At 37.3% G+C, this 21,795-nt stretch overlaps 3 protein-coding genes across 3 annotated transcripts; all 3 read right to left on the reverse strand.

The window, feature by feature from the left end:
• Positions 1–990: 990 nt before the first annotated feature.
• On the reverse strand, positions 991–5,017 carry LOC140772726 (probable disease resistance protein At5g63020). The gene has a single exon (XM_073114933.1). The coding sequence runs from the start codon at positions 4,007–4,009 to the stop codon at positions 1,268–1,270; it is 2,742 nt and encodes a 913-aa protein (XP_072971034.1). The 5' UTR covers positions 4,010–5,017; the 3' UTR covers positions 991–1,267.
• A 2,029-nt stretch (positions 5,018–7,046) lies between these two features.
• LOC140771692 (small ribosomal subunit protein uS17-like) lies at positions 7,047–9,233 on the reverse strand. The gene is made up of 6 exons (XM_073113300.1): positions 9,078–9,233; positions 8,770–8,810; positions 8,571–8,671; positions 7,624–7,768; positions 7,454–7,543; positions 7,047–7,287 (listed from the first exon to the last, which is right to left on the reverse strand). The coding sequence occupies exons 1-6, from the start codon at positions 9,087–9,089 to the stop codon at positions 7,194–7,196; spliced, it is 483 nt and encodes a 160-aa protein (XP_072969401.1). The 5' UTR covers positions 9,090–9,233; the 3' UTR covers positions 7,047–7,193.
• A 418-nt stretch (positions 9,234–9,651) lies between these two features.
• LOC140771691 (threonine--tRNA ligase, mitochondrial 1) lies at positions 9,652–20,439 on the reverse strand. The gene is made up of 21 exons (XM_073113299.1): positions 19,985–20,439; positions 18,746–18,857; positions 18,532–18,657; positions 18,261–18,320; positions 17,887–17,976; positions 16,856–16,930; positions 16,566–16,694; positions 16,398–16,487; positions 14,901–14,989; positions 14,723–14,819; positions 14,545–14,631; positions 14,290–14,374; positions 13,377–13,471; positions 13,259–13,291; positions 12,888–12,974; positions 12,319–12,411; positions 11,026–11,118; positions 10,727–10,948; positions 10,572–10,643; positions 10,336–10,407; positions 9,652–9,990 (listed from the first exon to the last, which is right to left on the reverse strand). The coding sequence occupies exons 1-21, from the start codon at positions 20,269–20,271 to the stop codon at positions 9,895–9,897; spliced, it is 2,190 nt and encodes a 729-aa protein (XP_072969400.1). The 5' UTR covers positions 20,272–20,439; the 3' UTR covers positions 9,652–9,894.
• Positions 20,440–21,795: the final 1,356 nt, after the last annotated feature.

Here is a 21,795-nt window from a genome sequence, read left to right on the forward strand (position 1 = left end):
GTTATTTATAAGGAAACTAAGCTAAATCGTCGCACAAAAGTGAAGAGATATAGTACGAGTGCTTGATTTGGACTAATTACAACAGTTCTTCTACAGACATGTAAGGAAAGGGAAATATTAGTGGGTATTGATTGATCATAACAATAACAGTGTCAAAAGAATGTAAGCTCTTTTCTCTTACCACTGGTTGGTCTAGTATAAGTAAATTTGCCATATATATGCATTTGAATTGGATTATATGTGTGGATGTACTGTGTCATAAAATTATTCAGGTAAGGTGCTCCATTAATTCCAAGTGAGTTGCCACTCTGGAATGGATAGCCAATATATTCAAGTATTATCTATTAGTAAGAATTTTTTTTTCTACGGTTAAACTCATTTGTAGTGGTTTTCTCAAGATTATTCTTTGTATGGCAAGAGTATTATCCCTGAGAGGAAAGTTCTGAAGCTAGTGAATGCATCATCGCATTGCCCGAATTATTGCTGCTTATCAGATTTATGTGGCAAGAGTCTTTATTTTTTCCTCCTCTTTTTCGTTTTGTTGCACCTGAGAATGGTTTTTTAATCTCTTTTTGAGAAATTTGATGCATCAGAGATATCATATATATATATATATATATATATATGTGAAGTTTATCATTGTTGGAATCCTACCATGTAGGAATATGGTAGAATTAAAAGCTCCTAAGTTTTGTAAACACAATGAACTGTTTTGATAACAGAGATATGTAAAACGAAAAGGAATTAATACCAACAGAGATATCCGCCATCGAGAGGCTGAACAAACGTCCATTACATCATTAATTTGATGTAATGAACCATTCTATGGAAAAAGGGTTGGAGGGAAGTTCTGACAACATTAGTTAACTCTCAGTTATGTTGTGTTCTTCTCAAAAAGAATTAGTTATAGGAACATCTATAGCATGCCAAAGTTGCTGTAAGTATGACTTGTTGTAAAATGAGTGGAAATGATTTGACTATATATTCTCCTCTGCTGTAGTGGGGACATCAATATCATTTTATTGTTCTTGTAGAATTACAAAGATACTTGCCTGTGGCATACAAATGACCTTTATTGAGATCAGAAAACCACAACAAACCAAAGCATAAATTAAACCATTCGCTGTTTTGAAAATAAATTATGACAAGGGATGACAGGGATGGATGTAAAAGAGACAAAAAAAAAAAAAAATCAACGCCAACAGAAATATCTATCAGCCCAACAGAAGAGAAGAGTAGGACCTCTGACAATTATTCACGACTGTGATCAATGTTTAAACGATTGGAGGGAAGTTTTGACACTGCTGTCTTCCCACTCTAAATCTTCCCACCATTGTTTGGAACCACTAATAGATCTTAATTTGCTCGGGATGTTACCTGCTCGGAATGGGAGCTTCTTCAATTTCGGACAGTGGCGGACCATGATCACATTTAACGCCGGGAAAGCGAATGCGGGGTGGCAAATGGAAACCATCTCTGGCAGACGGTACAAAGCTATCTTCCTGAGGCAAGGGAAAGTAGGGGTCCACGTGATTGCTCTTCTTAAAGACGGTACAACTGCAATTAGTTCCCTCATGCTAGAACACATACTTATGTTCAGTTCCTTAAGGCAAGGGAGATGCAACACCCATGAGATGTTTTTCAACTTCTGACAAGAACCTATATTTAAGGTGCCAAGAGCCAGAAACAGCTCCTTGGGAACTACTCCCTTCCATATTATCTCTTCTAAACAGTCCATACTGCTAATTATGAGTACCTCAAGTCCCCGAAGATGCCAAGTGGGGTGTTGATGGTCACCTTCAATCACCAATTGGGTCACATGGCTATTGCTAAAAAAGAGTTTAGCTAAGTTCATCAGGATTTGCCTGTTCCCAAGAAAGCTAGCCGACAAGGACAAGGAAGTGGAATTCTCTAGTTTGCTTATGCCGAGCCACCGGATTGATACATTGGGCAACTCAACAAGTCTATAGAGTTGCGACGTATCACCTATGCAAATTCCAAGACCTTTTAGATTGTTTGAGCACTCTAATTCTTCCAACAGTTGTGATGCCAAATAGGTCAAATTTTCACCAATAATCCTCCATGTTTGATATAAGTCGAGAACCTGCAAAGACTTGAGTTTTGCAATAGCACCTTGAGGTATCGTATGGATTCCAGTATCCCGTAAAATCAGGAACTTGAGATTGACAAGAGATCCCAGCTCCACAGGGAGAGACGGCATTCTATTGTCTGTAAGGTTGAGGTATCGGAGCTGGACCATCCCACATATCTGATTGGGAAAATGTTTAAATCCACAGCGGGAGAGGTCAAGATATTGGAGGGCAACTAGAGCTCCGAAATTATCTCCAAGCTTTTGCAATTTATGGTTACTTGAAAGCATCAAAGTGGTGAGTTTGGATGAAAAGGATGTAGTTGCAATATGAGGAAGTGCTTCGATGTCACTGCCCATCAACGTTATCCTTTCTGCTTTGTGCCAATTTTCCTTGTCAAGTTGAGCCTCATGTTGAAAGACCATCCATTTGTTCTTGTTCTTCCCCTCGTCGTGTGTTATCCACAACGCCATATCGCGTAACACATCATGCATCCTCACTCTATCTCCTTCTTCATCCTCCTCTAATAAGCATGCTCCTATCAGATTGCCGCTCAGAGTGTGTCCAGCGTTATAAGCTTCCGACATGTTGTCAAACTCTTTTATTAAGCCTAATCCCATCCAATATTCAACAAGGTCATTCTTCCTCATCCGATAATCCTCGGGCCACATGGAGCAAGACAAGAAACACTCTCTCAAGGTGTTAGAATTCAAGCTATCATAACTGAACTTTAATCTATAAAAAGTACTCCCTTCTTGACCTTCGATTTCATCGAGTCGCGACTTCTTAAGTAGATGAATGGCATACTCCCATTCTCTTGGATCCTTCTTGTCGTACATGGCCCGACCGGTTGTGATAAGAGCCAGTGGTAAGCCCTCCAACTCCTTGATGACATCTTTCGCAAGGCGTCGTAGGAGAAAATGAGAGCTGATGGTTTCCTCGCCAACCTTCTCCAGGAAGAGGCGCCATGCGACGTCATCGTTCAGGCACTTCACGTTGATTTCCTTTCTCACTTCCATCTTGCCACAAACATTTTTTGATCGCGTGGTCAACACCACCTTGCGCTTGCATCCGCCGACCATCCCGAGCGGAATTGGGATTCCAACATCCTGCAGATCAAGTCGCCCCCAAAGGTCGTCCAACAGCAGGAGGAAACTTTTCTTTTGGAGGAAGTTGAAGATGAACTTAGCTTGCGCCGACACATCCCCATCTCTCGGCACATCCTTGTGTTGCTGCGGCTTCAGAATCTGGACGATCTGCTTCTGAATTGTTTCTGTTGTACATGATTGAGAAGCTGTGACGAAGAACACGTAAAAAGCAGAGTCGCCAAGGAAGGAGTTGTTGATTTGTTTCAAAAGGTGGGTCTTCCCAACTCCACCCATGCCCCAGATTCCGATCATCCCCACTTGGTCCTCTTTAATGTAGCGGAGTGCTTCTTCAAGATTTTGATTTGCATTTGGTGATGATGTCGATATGGTAGGCACAGACACCTCCTGGACAGGAGGCGGCACCGGTGTTATCGCCACCTCCTTCGTTCTTTCATCATTTAACAACCTTAGCACATCCAGAAGCAACTCGGCGGCAGTTTTGCTGAGACTGTAGTTGGAACAACAGTTGGGTGAGAAGCATTTGAAGCACAACCACCTCTGCTTATATTTCTCTAACATCGTATCCACTTGGGTTTTCGTAGCTTCCACCTCATCCAACCACCCTTGCAATTGATGAGTTGCTGTCTTCCCCTCCCTCTCAGCAACCTCGATCTCCACTTGGACGTCCTTCTTCTTGGTGATCAAATGCCGGGTGGCACTTTCAAGGGCTTTCACGTTGTCGCCGGCTTTAAACGGATACGTTATCTGCCGCATCACGAAATCGAACAACGGAGCCAGGGCAAGATCTGCAACTTTACTGAGAAGCTCCATAGAAATCAATGGGAGAGGGAGAGAGGCCAAGAAGAAAGATGAGGAAGCTACGAGGAGATGCTTTGGAGTTGGTTCTCAATTAGAGCTCCACTCGATGCTTATACTCTCTATCAACATAGCACACCAGTTTCTCGGCAATTATTGCTGAACACTTTTACTGTGTAAGAGGATGGTCATATATTACTAAGTCTATGCCAAGTCATTTTTTAACCAAAGAATAAATAATAGGACTTCCTCATCCACCAACCGCTGAGACAATGCTAAGTTGCAGCACAGAACTGTTTCTCGGCAATTGTTGCTGAACCCTTTTACTGTGTAAGATAATGGTCAATATTACAAAGTCCATGCTGAGTCATTTTTTAAATTAAGAGTAGGACTTCCTCGTCCTCCAACACGCTTTACGACAAGGCCAAATAAAAAAAATAAAAAGAAACTATAGTGCCCGGTTGTCCTCTTGCATAGATTCTTTGCTTTCACGATTTGAACTCTCTATCATCGAGCAATACTGTTACTCCCATTATGCTTTTTTATTTTCATAAACTAGACAAAAGTCTAATTAAGAATACAAATGCACATAGATCTTAAAACATGTAAGATGACTTACACAACTAGATTAATTCTTTTATTTATTAAGCCACAGATAAGCCTGCCGGTATTTATTTACATGGGATTTTCTTGTCTAAAACCCGAGCCGAGAACACGCTTTGGGCCTGGCTCGGCCCAGAGCTTTGTCTTCATTAGCCCGTCCGCTGGACTCGGCTAGTGTCCATACGTCATTTTTCTGGTATCTCTCTGATACTATTCCCCTCCATTTATTTTTCCCTCTTTCTATATCACATTTCGATGTGTTGATATCCAAGAAGGCATAGAGATAATTGGAACCAAAGTTTTTTATTTTTTTTGGTTGGATAGATAATATAATTACCTAAAGCACCAGAATCACTTTTCCCCAGTAAACTTTAGTTTGTCTCTTTGCACTTCTAGCTAATTACAATAATTAGATTTTTTATTCTAAAGTCATTGTTGTGTCTTTTTAATTTAAGACTTATTACCAGTTTAAATAAAATTTCTTTAACCCCTACCACTCTTAAACTTTTTATTCTGAATATATGTATATATATATATAACAGAAATAAGGGCATTTAAATTATTCTGTAATATTTATTAGTGCTATTTATATTTACAGTTTAATCAAAAAGGTATAGGAAAACGTAATGATTCAAGTAAGATTCAAGTAGATAACGTGATTTTGGTCCAAAGTTTATTTAACCTGAAAATTCTATCATATTAGATGTGAAGACATTAACATTCCAATGTAAAAAGATAAATCTACCCATATATTCTTTTAAATCTCATTTTTGCCACTGCCAATTTAAAATAGGTACAAAAGAATCTCATTACTACATGATCGTTACAAAGATATATACATGCATACAAACTAACGGATCGTCGGTTCTTCCGATAGCATCGATTTCCAAACCCTAATGACGCTATCCCGACGGCGACGGGGACGCCGGGAGGCGAGACGAGAAGCTCCGATACCGGAACCCCTCGCCGGCGAGTTCGCCGCCGTCCTCGATTCCCTCGTCGAAGTTGCGAGCGTAGCTGAGTGGATCGTAGCTAAAGTCGCCGCCGGCGATCCGGCGCCGCCGTCCGATCAGGCCTCTCCACCTCTCGCCGATTGCCGGCACCCTCGCCCGCAGCCACGTGGAAGACGACCGGATGAGAGACGCCGGCCGCTCGCCGTCGCCGTCGCCGTCATCGGCGCCGCCGCAGGCGTTGAAGCAGCACGAGAAACAGATCCAGTTGCGGAGCTTCTCCTTCTCCATATCGAATTCGAAAGTCTAGGGGTTAGGGTTATGTTTTTGGGGGGAATAGTGGAAGGAAGACGAAGAGATGGGAATGGAGTTTGGAGACGGCAGTTATCGGCATTTATAGGTTGGGGGGAAAAAGACGGGGAAGGATATAACGCGGTCATTGAAGGAGTGACGAGAAAGCAGTGGGCGGGGGGAATCGCGCGTAGGAGGAGATGTAAAGGGTAGTTTAGTCATTAAAAAATTAAAAAGTTCCGGAATCGCCCGTGAGTGTGGGGCCCCTGCTCCAGGCTATCCGACGTGGAATAAGATAACGTTATGTTCTGAACAACTACAGGAAGCAATATGCTGTTGATCGCAACTTGCAAGCGACAACAACTTATATTGGTTGTCAAATCCATTATTCCAACAAAAAATAAAAAAGAAAAAAAAAATCACTAACTTCATTAAAATTTGCATGCATAATTGTTTAAAGCCTCACCCACAAATACTTTATAAAAGTTCTACAAATGTTGATGATGTGTTATTATATGTAAGAAAAAAAATCATAGTTTAATAAGATACTACATTATTATTATTTTTATAGAATGGTTGTAAAGTATTTGTAAGCATAGCAGTATTTATTGTCTAAAACTCATAAGAATTCGGTACGAGAATTTCTAGGCTTGAATTCCAGTGGCTCCCAATATGAGCATTCTAGGACACTAGTCTCAGGGGTAACAATTTAACTAGGCACTATAAAAGATTTCTACTTCACTCAGAAAACAAACAAAAAAAATAACCTCTCTTTAATGAGAGTATGACCCACTTTCTTTTTCTGAGTGAGACCTCATATCTGATTATCTACTGATGAGGGGAATCTATGCAGCAATTTGGTAGGCCCAGTTGAAATGGTCGCACCTCCAACACATGATGATATCATGCAGCAAAAGAGAGGATGTGGCCTGTCAGAAGCTACTACTGTGGATAAGAATGTTATAGATTTCCAAAATCAAGTCCAAGGAACCACAGAGGAAAGGAGGTCCTCCTGCTTGTAATTTCTAGTATTCATTAATGCACTTTACTTGCTCAAAGTTCTTAAGCTATGGTAGCACAACTGGATAATGCATTCCTAATCTGGCACATTATGGGCACTGTCTATCTGGGAGGAGATAAGCCCCAACGGGAAAAGATAAATGGAGAACAACAACTAAATCACTTGAGCAGCTCAGGACAAAGAAAAAGGAACAAATGCTGAATCATAAAAATTAAAGAAGCTTGATGCATTAATGAAACAGACTGACAGGAAACAACCAAACCTCAGGTTGCTACTACCAACAACATATTAAGTCTTCTACAAGCTGCAAAGTTGTGAGAATTGATTTAAGGACTCAAACAGCAGTGAATGCTTTCTTCCCGCCTCCGCTGGTTGATCCAGCTGGTATAACTTTCAGTACATTGAAGCGAACAGTCTTTGACAACGGTCTGGATGAGAAAATAGAGAAGATGTCTCAAAACTGTGAAATATTAAATGTACCAAAACCTTCACTACCTTTGTGTTTTTGCTAACTACAATTACCAATACAAAAGCGAAGGACTAATTTTCATCATAAATAAGAAAAGCTCATCATCTTTACACTCAGATGCATACCTGCATTGGCCGATAATGACGTGGTCACCTTCTTTCACACGGAAGCAAGGGGATATATGTGCTGGGATGTTTGAGTGTCTTTTCTCATACCTATCAACAAAATGGAATCACAAACATGAGGAAAAAAAACAATAAAATTGGAATGACAAGATATTTCTTCCTTTTCTTGCCTTTGGTATTTCTTCACAAAGTGAAGGTAGTTTCGGCGAACAATGATAGTCCTGTTCATCTTGGCACTATGGCATGTGCCGGCTAAGATGCGACCCCTAATTGAAACATTGCCAGTAAATGGGCACTTCTTATCAATGTAGGTTCCTGTAGATGATTTACAAAATTGAGAACAATCATGGAATGTAAATTTCACAGAATTCCATCTACTGGATTGTGCTCAAACTAAAAGAGTATAGAATGATTTATTATTTACAAAAAAAAAGATAGTTGCAGATTGTTTCTTGTTGATCCTTAATTGGTTAGCTTCTTTGGAATAAAGACTAGTTTAGGAACTGAAGAGACAAGGTTCTAAAAGGTAACTAAAATCTAGAATACTTGCTCTAAGGTGGCTTTTCTTTGGATGAGCAATCAGTTCTGAAACTAAAGAAAATAAAAAAGTACAAGAGCCAGAGGAAGTGCAAATAATAAGAACCAAGAGATCGAATGAATAAGTTAGCTAGTTGGTTTTCCTAGATTAGGCTCTCCAGAAAAGGTGAACTAGAAAGCTCCAGAAAAGTAAGTACGCAAAAAAATTTTTAAAAAAAATCCAGAATAATTTAGTTATATTGTGCCTTAGATGATAGCAATTAATCCTAAAGGTTCCACACCAAATGCTTTCGTGCTTAAAATTGCCTCAAACAGGAACTCAACAACTCCTATTAGCCACCAACCTAAAACTCAACAGCTGAACTTTAAAAGTATGATGCAGCATAAATACAAATCTGGAGGTGGAACTTTGTCGAAATTTAACAATTGGACTTCTGATTAATGATCACAAAGAAAAATAATTGCATAAGAAATAAGATAGACCAGTATAACTCCCAAGACAATACCCTCAACATAGAAAATTAAAAGAATGCAATATAGTCAGCTACAAATTCCTCAATTAGATGCTTCAGAATCGGACCTTCAACGGCCTCTCTTGGAGTCTTAAATCCAAGTCCAATGCTCTTCCAAAACCGATTCCCGCCCTTACCAGGCCTCTTTCCCTTTCCAGATTTTTTCGAGCTGCAAAACATCCCATAGCATTAGTAAAGACCATCTCATTTCTCTCTACTTTTACTCAGTGCAGAAGAACTCAAAAAAGAATTCGTCAATAAACCTACCATAGAAACACCTTTGGCTGCTTCAGGAAGGCCTTCTCAGTCTGTATCAATTTCAGAACAGCAAATCAAGTAAGGAAACTAATAAATACATTCTTCAATACAGTATGATAAATCTAAAACACTAAAATATCTTAAGATGCACGGATGCTTATCACCACAACCAAAAACCACTCAAATTAATAAAAATAAGAAAGGATATGACGCAAAATCGAATCTTTCGCCACTTAGTAAGTTAAAAATCTTTGAAGGGTACTATCGATGCAGGAAATGAAACAGAAACAAATCGATGCGAGTCGATGAAGACTGACCTGTTCCGCCATGATCGATCAGTTGGTGAGCACGAAATGGTGGAGAAATTAGAGCTGCAGCAGCGAGAGGATGCAGAGATTGGAGGCTGCCTTCTTCTCAAAGTGAAACCCTAATGCCAAGCACAAGGGCTCAAGGGGCAAAGGGCACACCAGTAATAAATGACTACGAGTGGTAACAGGTCGGATCCGTTTCGATCGTATGGTGAACCTTTAACAGATCCGAATTCGATGTGATCGTATGATATCGGACCTACCTTATCGGATCAAACACTATCTACTCTCTCTATCTCCTACGAAACCGAAAAGAAGCAACTCCTACTAATACTGATAATAATAGTCATCAGTCATCACCATCTTTATTAAAAGTATTATTTTTATTATCTTTATCATCATTATTATTGACCTTAAACCATGCTAAAATAAGTTGGATACAAATTTGAAGTCTTCTCCTAGATTTCAGAAAATTTGAATATCGTATGGCTATTTGCCAAGTGTTTTTCCTGATCATGAGTGCCATATGACATCAAATTTAAATATCAATATAATAAGTATCGATTATAAGTGCCGAACAAAGTTTAGAAATTCAAAATGTGATTTCAACCCTCCTGAGGAGGAAAAGTTCATACACTTCATCAGTGCAAAACCAAAGCTACTACTGAATTGTTTGACTAACATTTCAGACAAAAATTGATAATCCAATCACACCGTATAAGTGCGATATCAATCCACAACATCATCACGAGTATACAAAAGATTATAAATTAAATAGGAAACAATATATCTTTCTCAGATTTTTGCCGAAAAAGATTTGCAATAATTATTGGTAAGCTGCTACTTCTTCCTTGAAGCGTGTGATGAGAGCGTCGACACTCATTACGCAATGATCGGCCTTATCCCTTATTCTAACACTTACCTGTAAAAGAAGAAATTAGTCATGACCACTAGTTCTTGAGATTTGCATTGTATCTGGATGAAGAAAATTTTCTAGCTGTTCTTTCTGAAAAACTAAAGACAAACTGTGTGACAAGAAACCAAAAGATACGTAGTCACTGAAACAAATTGAACAAATGCACCTAAGATGCACATAGCTTAAGGAAAATAATTCATTTTTAATGACAAGGATACTAGATTAGTTGTGGGTCCTTTTCAGGAATCCAGGAACGACTAATGTTAGGCCAAGAATTTAAATAAATATTAGCTGGGAAAGACATAATGATGGTACAGCAAAAGGATATGCAGCACATGTAGCAAGTATAACCTGTTTAGTGTTTGCTTCCTGGACACCGACAACCAAAATATAGTTGTATTGTGCTAATTGAGCTTCCCGCACCTGCAATGATGTGCATAATCCAATTCATATATTATACTTCATAATGCAGTTTATGAAATTGTACATCTCACAAGTTCCAAAAGCATCTAGTAATTCATCCTATGCGAAGCTTAAAGTGAAAGGAAATAATGCAACACTTTAGTTAAGGAAAATAAGAAAAAGACCTTCTTTTGAATTGTCCGATCTGTCGAGTCAACATCAACATAATACCCAGCTTGAAATATTTGGTCATGCACCTAAATCATAACAGAAAAAAAAATCCATAAAAAAGGTAACTAGAAGAAACTCTCATATTTCTAGCACTACTGAATTTCTATACCTGCTTTGCATATTCTTGAGTATTTGATGATATAGAACAAACAATGGCTTGGCGAGGGCTAAGCCATAATGGCCATTTTCCTTTATAATGTTCCAAAAGAATCGCAAACATCCTTTCAACAGATCCTAGGATTGCCCTGTGTATCATGACAGGTCTTTCAAGTTTAGCTTCATCTTCTGCTGAGTAGGATAGTTTAAAGCGAAGAGGAAGTTGGAAGTCCAGCTGTATCAGACGAGAAAAAGTTAGACAGCGAAGATGCTTTCTATATATGGCAAAGTACAGATGTTGCAACATGACACCTGCAAAGTTGCACATTGGAACTTTCTCTTCAGTGCATCAAACACGCCAATGTCGATTTTTGGCCCATAAAATGCACCATCTCCTTCATTAATCTGCATATTATAAACACAAAATAAGGTACCTGAAAGGATGATCTTTATATCTGATGATGTTTGATATGATAGTATTAATCAGTCAGGCAAAAATGAGAATAATATGGCTCCAATACATAACTTATTGGATGATATAAAGAGAACGAATATAATTGCCTGCCATGGCTCAGATTTCCCTGACGAACATTATATCCCACAAGTTCTTTAAATCATAGATATAATGTTGAAAGTGCCAAAATAAGCATAAACTTAATGGGCTACAAAAATGGCAAGTGTGGCACACTTCATACTACTAATAAACAAAGCAAAATGTGGAAAAAAAAAGTTACCAAAAATATGAACCCTATTGTGAGACAACACTAATGCATCACCTGTAACTACAAACTTCTTGCTTTTAGTTCCAAAAGCACAGTTTCAAGCTTAATGTATGTAAATTGTCTTGATCCGACTTTTCTCTTTCCTTCACTTACTGTCAAATGTCAGTATCACCAATTTTTTTGAAATATCAAGTATGATTTGAGAGAGGATGTAGCCCACAGAACAGATGTGCCAATAAATACATAGAATGGCTCTTTATCAAATTATCAACTTCTGATGATGCAAACTCCACATTGCATCCGCACCATCTGTGGACTAGAATTTTCACGAAATACAAGACATATCCAACCATCCAATTATGTTTACTGTTTCCCACCGAATTTATTGTAAACAAAACATATTTGAATGCTATACCTCTGCAGTTTCCTTTAATCCACTTGGAGCTTATTGGAAGTGAGGCTACTACAGAGGCGTCGTCCATGTATATAGATTGAAAACAAAAGAGAAAAGGAGAGTTGACATTGACATGTCTGAATGCAAATAGTACAGTTCTGAGATGCTCAGAATGACCTCCACTCTAATTAAAATTTGCATAGACAGAGGTTGTATAACTACAGTATATCTGTAGTTGCTGGAAAAGTCTTGGAGCAGCTTGTTAGCATGTGATCTGCATTTCGCAGTCTAGACGATAAATAATTACAGATATAGAAAAAGGGACCTTATTTATACAACAGCTAAAAGCTATTGTGGAGAAACAGTATACAGAGAGTGAGCTCTCAACTGTCAGTGTTTCCATTTCCATAAGTGCACCATAATGCAGTCAGTACATCCCCAAATTTAGCTAAGATATGAATACCTCAGAAAGCGTTTCAGTGCAAGTACCTGCCATGGCCTTCCAAATTCATTAAGAGCATCTGATAGAGCAGCCTCAGCCTTATTCCATGTTTCAATGTCCCCCAAATATTTCTCTGGCCTCTGTATTGTTCAAACAAAATAATAAATCTATAGAGCAAAATGTCCATAGAGATACTACTTTTTATTATTTATTAGTATGAAATAGAAAAATGAATTTGTATAAAAGAAAAAATTCCGTTACTTCTCGTAAAAGAGTTCATATATTTCTATGATAGGCAATAAAAAAGGAATCAAATCTCTTACAATTAGTGGCTGTTAATGAACAAAAGAAAAATCAAGCAAGAGAAAGATTTGACATGTATCTCATAATCACAGTTGGTTTGTCACTTTACTTTATCAGCAATAGGCTCATCCATATGAATGTTAACATACTACTTATGCAGACAGTTGCCTCCTCTCTAGCATAAATAAGCCAAAAATCCACATGTTCAAAATGAAATAATATAGTGATATGACAACATCCAAAAGCAAAATGGCCATGCCCAAGTTTAAGTCTAATATATGCAGTTAATGTAACAGAAAGAAAAGGAATTTACCGTTGATAACTCCAACTCAAAGGTAAATCCGAATACTCCATAGGTGTAACTGATAAACTCCAAAACACCCTTGACCTCGTCTTTAATCTGTATATTTAGAAGAAGTGCATGAAAATGCAAAAGGTATCACCACGATTTCAACAATATGAATCATCAAATTTATCTTTGTAGCATAACTGTTTCAGACAGGTTCAGCCTTTCTTTTGTGACCAAACACAAGGTTAGTGGACAATAGTCGGGCTGGGGATTTTACCATATAGTGCCACATTACTAGAGCGAATTAACTCTCTAAGCTCATACAAAATTAAAGTTCTAAGCGCACAACATAAATAGACCTAAAGATTGCCACCATATAAAGGAATGTAACAAACCTGACTCTCCCTACAAAATATATGAGCATCATCCTGCAAAAAAGTAAATCTTTTTTATCATTAAATGGTTGGAGAAAATCAATAGCTCATAAAAAGTTGTACATAGATAAGCAACTACCTGCTGAAACCTTCTAACACGTGTCAAACCAGTAAGTGCACCACTAAGCTCATTTCTGTGCAGAACTCCAAAATCTGCCATGCGGAGAGGCAATTCTGCAAAGTATCTCGAAAGAGTCAATGATTCTTAGAAGTACTGTTTTCAAAGCAAACAAAGAGAGAAAAGTAGCCTGTTAATGATACTAGGGACCTGAATATTTTCATGAACTAAAGTATTACTTTCAGGTATATCTGCGAAGACGAAATAAATATAACATTACACGACACCATGTTTGAGTACTCAGCATGAACATGATGACTCCCAATTTTCAGCAGCACATTATATCCTTTATGGCAACTAAAGCCATTCTGGCGTCATTTGCAATCACTGCATTAATATAATTTGGTAACCACCAGCACCCTTATCCACATAGAGTTCAGATCTAAGTTAACTGGACCTATTCATTCATCCTGAAGTACTAGCATCAATATGATGTGATGTTTGTACAGATTAGACACTTAATAGTATGTCGTTGCTAGTAGAAATTTTCGGGTATCAGAAGGATGTGTGGCTTGTACACATATACCATAACATGATCTAATACTGTACTCAAGTCTATGTATGGATTATAGTAAGCTCAACCCACTTAGTATCATCATATCAGTCAAATTTGAAGTTTGTAACAAACAAATACACCACAGCATGCCCTGATACTGTACTCATATGGAATAGAAAGCTCGACCTACTTTACTCAGTATCATCATATCGATCAAATTTTAAGTTTTTAACAAACAAATACACCACGAAAGTAAATCTTCAGATTGGCTTATAGCATGAGAAAGCAAACCAAAGTATACTAACTTCTAAGTGGCGCCCACTATTAGGCAAACATGAATAAGAGTCTACGAGGTTTGCATATAGTAGAGCAGCTCACCTCTGTATGAGCGAACCCTGTGCTCAAACATTAAACAGTGTCCAGGACAGTTCATTGGCTTAAGACCAAATTCCTGTTTCTCTATCTGCATAAAAATATTAACTCCAATGAGTACCATGTAACTCAATCCAAGTAGCAGGAAAGATGTCATTCTCAGATCCAGCATGTAAATCAGAATCTACAGTGACAATACTGTATTTGCAGATAGATTTTTTTTTGTAGCATCAACAATCTAATAATAGAAGAAATTATTACCTCAAAGACAAACATGTTTTCTTTGTAGTTGGCAGCATGCCCTGAGGTTTCCCAGAGTTGCATGTTGTAAATATTTGGTGACAGTACCTGACAAGTTGTGATGAATGAGAAGAAAATCCAGAGAATAAAGATATTTTAACACAGTTAAATAAATCAAATATTAGAGATAATAACTGACCTCTTGATAGCCTCTGTCTCGATATTGTTTTCTCAAGAACTCTATTAACTTGTTATATATTCTAGTACCATTTGGAAGGAAGAAACAGCTCCCTGGACTGCATGATTAAAGAAGTATCTCATACCCAGCAGAAGATAACATGAATGCCAAAATAAAGAAAGTAAAATGTGTAGGTCACCTAAGAGGATGGAAAAAGAAAAGCTCTTGAGACTGTCCTAGTAATCTATGGTCACGTTTCTTGGCTTCCTCTAGCAATGTAAGGTATTCCTGCAGATTACACACATTTATAACAAAATGAGCCGCCAGAAAATAAACAAAATATGTATAAGTTTCCAACTTTGCAGGAATGTCTTCCATTTGGTACAAAGCAAATAAACCTCCCAGTTCAAAAGAAATCATATCTCATCTGTCTAGATCCTTTTTGTATCTTACAAGAGCCCACTCCATGTCGTGAGACAAATAAATCTAAGATAAATTGTACCAACCAACTAGCTTGAAGATTTCATTTCAAGTCTCTAGCCAGCTTTTATTTTATCAGGATCTGATTAACATTTTCGAAACAGTTGAAATCAGACATCTGTTCATGGTTCCAATGCATACTTCTGTAGCCTCAGAATCAACTACATATAGTTTGAAGTTGCATGCAATATGACATTACAATAAATCATGATAAAATTTACAAAGAAACTCTAATATCCTTCTCACAAGGAAAAAAGATAGAGCCAATCCAATTAAATGAGCCAAAAGAGACTACAGAACTCTTCTTTTAATAACAGATCAACTAACAAAAATATGTGGCTATAAAGTGTAGATGTATCATAAGATTAACAACACAATTTTGCAAGCTAATTCAAATTATAGAATAGTGTACTGCTTAAGATAGCATAAGTTAGAATGTGTATTATATTATTAATCAACCCCTTTAGATTTAACTTGTGGAGAACATGGTTATTAACATGATACTAGAGTTTGATTATGACCCTGAAATAACATGATATTAGATCTTGGTCAAGATCTTGATCCCTAAGATCTATGGTGTTTCTGCAATCATGATTATTTCACACGAACGTTTTTATAAGTTTGAGGTCCACAGGCTCAATGCATTTAACCAGGAAAAACTCCTCACACTAATGCTAAAATTCATGCATTGGGACTTCTGTGGATCCTCAAGCATCAACAAAAGGACAGATTAAGATGGTTTTCATGTCCAATGAAGATCATGCAGTGTGCCAATATGTAGGAGTGATTTTATCCACATAAAGGTTCCTTAAAGAGGGAGAAGGCCACAACTTACATGACTTAAAATAGTAGGGAATTAATTGTTTTCTTAACTGCCCCCTTTTTGGTATATGAAAATTTGAAAACATAAGAATTTCGGATGGTTCAAAATGCATTATTGCATGTTTTAAGATTTAAAACTGGCTGCAGAACTTAAATACCAACAAAGGGGAAGGAAAGATGCCCGACTCTGTCTTGCTTAAATTTTAAAATAATGGTTAATCATAATAGGTGAATGCAGAACCCAAAGAAACATGGATCAGAAATTATCATTATATATAAACATGAGAAATATCTAAAGCAAATTTCCAAACATCGTAACTGATACAAGAAAAAACATAAAAGAAGATAACATGAAGCCTAGTTTGAAAATGATCTTGAATAACAGAAGTTGTACCTTGAGACGCTTTGAATCAGGAAAAGAAATCCCATAAACTCTTTGCAAGCTCTCCCGATCTGATTTTCCCCTCCAGTAAGATGAAGAAGCCTGAAATTTTGTGTTATATTGCAAGCTAATGGAAGCTGCAGACATTCGAGAAATAATGTTTCAGGACACAACTGTCACCTTCAAACAAGCAAATGCTTTAACAAATGATGTGCTTGGGATATGTGGCCCACGACAAAGATCAACTAAAGGACCACACCTATAGACAGTGATTGTCTTGTCCTCAGGCAACTCATTGATGATTTCGACCTGCATAAATTGGAAATTATAACACCATATATTGGTACGTATTGAGCTTATGCAATTCCTTTTACTCCAGTTAGGGAGCCAAATGAACAAGTATGTCGTTAATATGACATCAATCTGTGAAGGCTAGAATTTCACTGTATAAAATGATAAAATTTTATTGCCTTGAACTTATTTTCTGCAAATATTTCAAGAGCTTGCTCTCTGGAGACCTCAATTCGCTCAAATGGCTGTTTTTCCTGCATCAAAATTGATGTAAAACATTACTAAGTCACACATATTGTAATGGAGACATTTATCATCATAGTTTGCCGCTGCATACTATTTTTGGAAACAAAGCAAATATTAGCAAATTAACAATAGCATATATAAGACATGGTTTCTGCTGTAATATATGTATATATATTCTTACTTAGTTACTCAGACCATCATCATGTTAGCTTGATATTTGATAAAGTCTTTTAACATAGGTGCTTCTAGGATAGCAACAAGAGTGAACTTAGTCACTTACAACTGCTTTTGAGAATGAAGTAAAATTTTGCTTCCAGATTTCATAATTAATCATAATAATGCCAACAGATTTCATTATAGACATGAAAATATTGAGAAGGCTCTTAATAGAACAAGAGAGATAGAAAAGCTAGAGAAAATTGAAAGGGAACGGAAGGAACTCTGAAGTGGTATATCTCCTTTTCTGTAATCCAACCTTAGAAATGAAGATGTATATCTCTCTTATAAAACCTCAGTGAACATTATATTTGACAAATGTCAAATCTGTTTTTCATAATAAAATTTTTGACAGATGACTAACAAGTGAAAAGTTATATCGATATTTATCAAGTGCAAAATATGTCACAAGGTCAAGGCAGTAAGCTGAAAATATAAGATAGAACTAGCTCATAAGATTTATGCACCACAACAAAGAATAACAACCTACAACATATACTACTGTTTCCATGATTATATATAACTGTGTCCGATAAGGACATCAAAACACTAAAAGAATTATAAGAAATGACAAGAATTACAGTAGATAATCGATAAAAAATATGTAGTACATTTAGGGGCTTATACAACCACTTAAGCTCATTAAGGATTTGAATTTTATGTTATATATATGATAGAAAAGACTAATTGACTCAGCATCACATGGTAATCAGAAGTAATGTAACATAAACAAAAGAACAAAACATACCCCAACAGCTTTATTTGCCTGAGACTGAATGCGACGAAAATGCTCCTCATTCAATGTCAGGTCGTCATAAAATGCATCATAGTAGAAACCCTAGAAACAATAAGAAAATTAGACTTAGATAGTTCTTAATTGTAACGAATATTAGAATATCCTCTACAGATGTCAAAATCTAAATTAACATAAGCTATTAAAGTCAAGATAACCATGACAGTTAAATGGAAATTTCAATAATAAGATTTTGGCAGCACATATGTGTCCAACAAGCCAAAAAGGCCAACAATGACCAAGTGACCAGTATGCATAATCCTGAAAGGGGGAAAAAGCAAAAAAATAAACGAGACATAAACAAATGATAAGAACACTCAAGTATTTACCTCCCCTCTAGTAGTGCATGGTCCAATACACAGCTTGCATCCATATTCCATTTCGAGAGACTGTCAGAGTGTCAGTTTAAGCCAATGTCAAACTCAATTAGAAGTTAATAGAAAAAAAATTGGGCTATTTGATAAGCTGAAGGGCTAGAAAAGGTAAATTTACTGGAGAAAATCATATCAAATAACACTTCTACAACATCAAAGTTTTGAGTGCTCATCTGTTGGAAACCAGGTTTTTCTGAAGCAAATGACACATCTAGCTTGGATTTACCTGCCCAAGAATGTGAGCACTGGAATGCCAGAAAGTATCACGTCCTTCATTACTGTCAAACTTGAACAACTTCAATTCACAGTCCCCTTCCAGTGGCCTTGACATGTCCCAAAGAGCTCCATTTACCTTAAACCAAATAAAACTTGAAACATAAGAACTTACGACCAATAAATTGGGCCAGTTGCCACATATTTCAAGAATGGTGACATCTTACTTGAGCTATTAGAGAACTTGCAGCTAAACCACTTGAAATCCCCTTAGCAATGTCCATGGGTGATGATATCCATTTTTTCCCCTCCTTGATTGTCCCATCAGGCAATGTTATCCTATGAATTGGTATAGTAAACCACCATTTCCAGTGAAAGAGAAAATTTGGAAATAAAAGAAAAAAGACGAGTATTACTATATAAACAAGATTTCAAGTTATGTCATAAAGGTTGAATGAGTGTTTACGAACTCCACTTTGTTCCTTCTTGTTCATCCTTGTATTCACTTGTCAAAATATACAAGTTGTCTAAAGCTTCATCCATTATCACCACTCAATATCCAATCAAGTTGTTTCGAGAAAAAAAACGACCTAACTCTTTATTTTCCTAAAATGAGTGTTTTCATTCCGGCAAAATCCATGCATCATAACAAGAGTTGAACTAGTCCTAAATATCATGAACACTTCAATTGGAGAAGCTTTCTTAGCCATTTAAAGGTTAGTGCAGAATGTCACGAAATATAGTTAAATCCAAATTGAACAATATCCCATTTCTTTGAAATAAAAAGCATAATCTCATAAAGAGAATAGAAGTTTCCTCTTGTTTCCACCCTAGCTATGTTTCTGGTTTTCTTTCACGGGCATTGAATGTAGTATACTTCAGACGCTCATCGAGTACAAGGAGATCAAGACTGCAAGTTCAATTTCACAAATAGGTTTCCAAATTCCATCTAAAGAAGGGCAACAAACACTGACTGATGCCAGCAAACAAAAGCCTCTATTTTACATCTCAAAACACCATGAACAAATATTCTAAAAGGAATAGATTCGTTCTTTCCCCTGTCACAGAATAAAACAATATTGCTCATTTGAGTAAGACTCGTCTTCTGTAACTCTACAACATGATGGCATATAAAGCAATTAAAGAAACCAAAATTGCAACGAGTACACTCCGAAACTAAAAATAATTAAACTAGAGAAAATAAAACTTGAAAATTATTCATGTATAATTGGGGGAAAAAATATTCGTGTTTCCCGTTCTCCCCCCGCAAAACCTACTTGTGAGAACCAAATAAACCCACTCATCTAACTTCTTAACTCAGGACCAAATAAGCATCATTTAAAGCATAATAAAAATTCCCCAGCATTACAGCCAAGGATCCAATAAAACCTCATCCATTCCGAAGTAACACAGATCCGATCAAACTCTAGCATGAGACAAATAAAAAGACACCGCAAAACCCTTACTTGATGGGCTCTCCCCCTATGCTCTCCCTTTCGGCTTGCTGCTTAGCTTGGATAGCCTCGAAGAGACGGATGCGCTTCTGGATCACGGCGTCCAGGTAAGCCTCATCCTTGCAGGCCCTCTCCTTCGCCTTGGCCTCGGCTGCGGCCGCGGCGGAGGGGTTGTTGTCTCCCATGGCGGCCGCCGGCGACCGGATGAGGGAGGAGGAGGAGACGAGACGAGCGAAGAGGGGACGATAAGTAGATAATGGCCGCAGAATCGAGAACCCCAGGCGAAGGCAATCGAGCATAAGATGGAGGAGGCGAGGGAAATGGCGGCTGTGATGCCTTCTTTCCCTTCGAAGATTGAGAAGGGTTTAATCGGTTTTTAAGAATAACCTGCCGGATAAGGTCCCACTTATTCTTAGCCGTCAACGGAATAAGACTATCTGACCACGGATTAACTATTCCAGCAGTTTGCTTTCTTGAGCTCCAAGGATAATCTTCTCTTTACCAGATAAAAAAAATGATGCCTTCCAAAGTTCCAATCCAATATATACCGTTTTTAATTCCAGCGAATAAAGGAAGCTCTTATCTGTAAATTCGTGAATAAGATTGTCGTTCTGGCTCCAGATATTGGTTTAGCAGGTACAATGTTAAACCCAATGTCCATTTGCTTCGAGAATAACGAGCTGGATAAGTTTCGGAGGTTCCCTTATTCTCAATTATAAGCAACTTGCATTCCCTTCGTATGGAATAAGAGTATCGACCCCGGATAAGTTTGTGCAATGAAAGAGCCCATGGGCCATGTGAGCTGGACAAGAGGGCCCAGCCATCTCTAATTAGAAAGCCCAATGGGCTTATGAGATGCCTCAGCCCAATACTAAATTCTTTTTCTCTTTTTTTTTCTCTATTTATTTTGCTTTATTTTTATTATCAAATCGAATGAACCTATAGATGAATTACTTGCTTATCATATTTTAATTCTCACATATTAATTTTTTTCTTATTTATTAGTGTTACTCTTCATATCACATTGCCAGAATAAAAAAGGTGTAGGAAAAGTTCAAATCTCTACTCCACCTTCTTCCAACTCCCTATCATTTCTAAAATATGGGAAGGCAGCAACTTGATCATCCAATGCCATTGCATGAACTAATAATGTTGCTTAGCATTCAAAGCAACCTGATGAGGTAGCTGCCTCTGGTCAAAAGTCAAAGAGGCCCTCATTTAATTAATTAAACTAATTTTCCATTCCGATCTTAATCATGCGAGGATGACAAAGATTTTAAGGTTTTAATAATGGTAATCGAGATTAATATATATTTAAAACATCGAGGCGGAGACACGTACGAGTGCACTTCCCGAGCTTTACAGCTATGTGTGGTATCATGTCATAAGGACAGATCTACCCATCTCTCACTCTAAAAGAGTTTCCAATGCTCGCAGTCTGATCTCGAGGTAAAATGAACATGCCCTGCTTACTTAATTTTGATTAATTAAACTTGTAGGTAAGACAAAATGTAACAAATATCCTAGTTAGTAAGTGTGCATTGCTTATACGGAGCTCTGATAACTTTCTTTATAGAATGCAAAATTTAATTCATCAAAGATGATCTTAGCAAGATGAGGAGATGCTAATTCCATACTGTTGTCTAGTCCATTTTTGACATGCTGTTGATGAATCTTTTTGTCACCTGAAAATGTTTTGAAATCTAAGCAAGACTTGAATCATCTATCTTACTTATGATTTAATTTATTTAGTAAAATTCTCCAATGCTTTCTCCTTGCTTAGGAGATAGAGCAATTAACTTATGAGAAAGTTGAAGAGAACA

This window comes from Typha angustifolia, chromosome 12 (genome assembly GCF_048772165.1).
Source record: "Typha angustifolia cultivar Huaian chromosome 12, ASM4877216v1, whole genome shotgun sequence".
Lineage (NCBI taxonomy): Eukaryota > Viridiplantae > Streptophyta > Magnoliopsida > Poales > Typhaceae > Typha > Typha angustifolia.

Coding starts and splice junctions, on each gene's coding strand:
- LOC140772726 (XM_073114933.1), bottom strand. CDS start 4,009: ATGGAGCTTCTCAGTAAAGTTGCAGATCTTGCCCTGGCTCCGTTGTTC.
- LOC140771692 (XM_073113300.1), bottom strand. Junction 7,544..7,623: donor TTTGTGAAGAAATACCAAAG/GCAAGAAAAGGA, acceptor TTTTGTTGATAG/GTATGAGAAAAGACACTCAA. Junction 7,288..7,453: donor GTCATTATCGGCCAATGCAG/GTATGCATCTGA, acceptor TTTCTCATCCAG/ACCGTTGTCAAAGACTGTTC.
- LOC140771691 (XM_073113299.1), bottom strand. CDS start 20,271: ATGCTCGATTGCCTTCGCCTGGGGTTCTCGATTCTGCGGCCATTATCT. Junction 18,858..19,984: donor ATAGGGGGAGAGCCCATCAA/GTAAGGGTTTTG, acceptor ACCAATTCATAG/GATAACATTGCCTGATGGGA. Junction 16,695..16,855: donor TTGCAGAAAATAAGTTCAAG/GCAATAAAATTT, acceptor CAATTTATGCAG/GTCGAAATCATCAATGAGTT.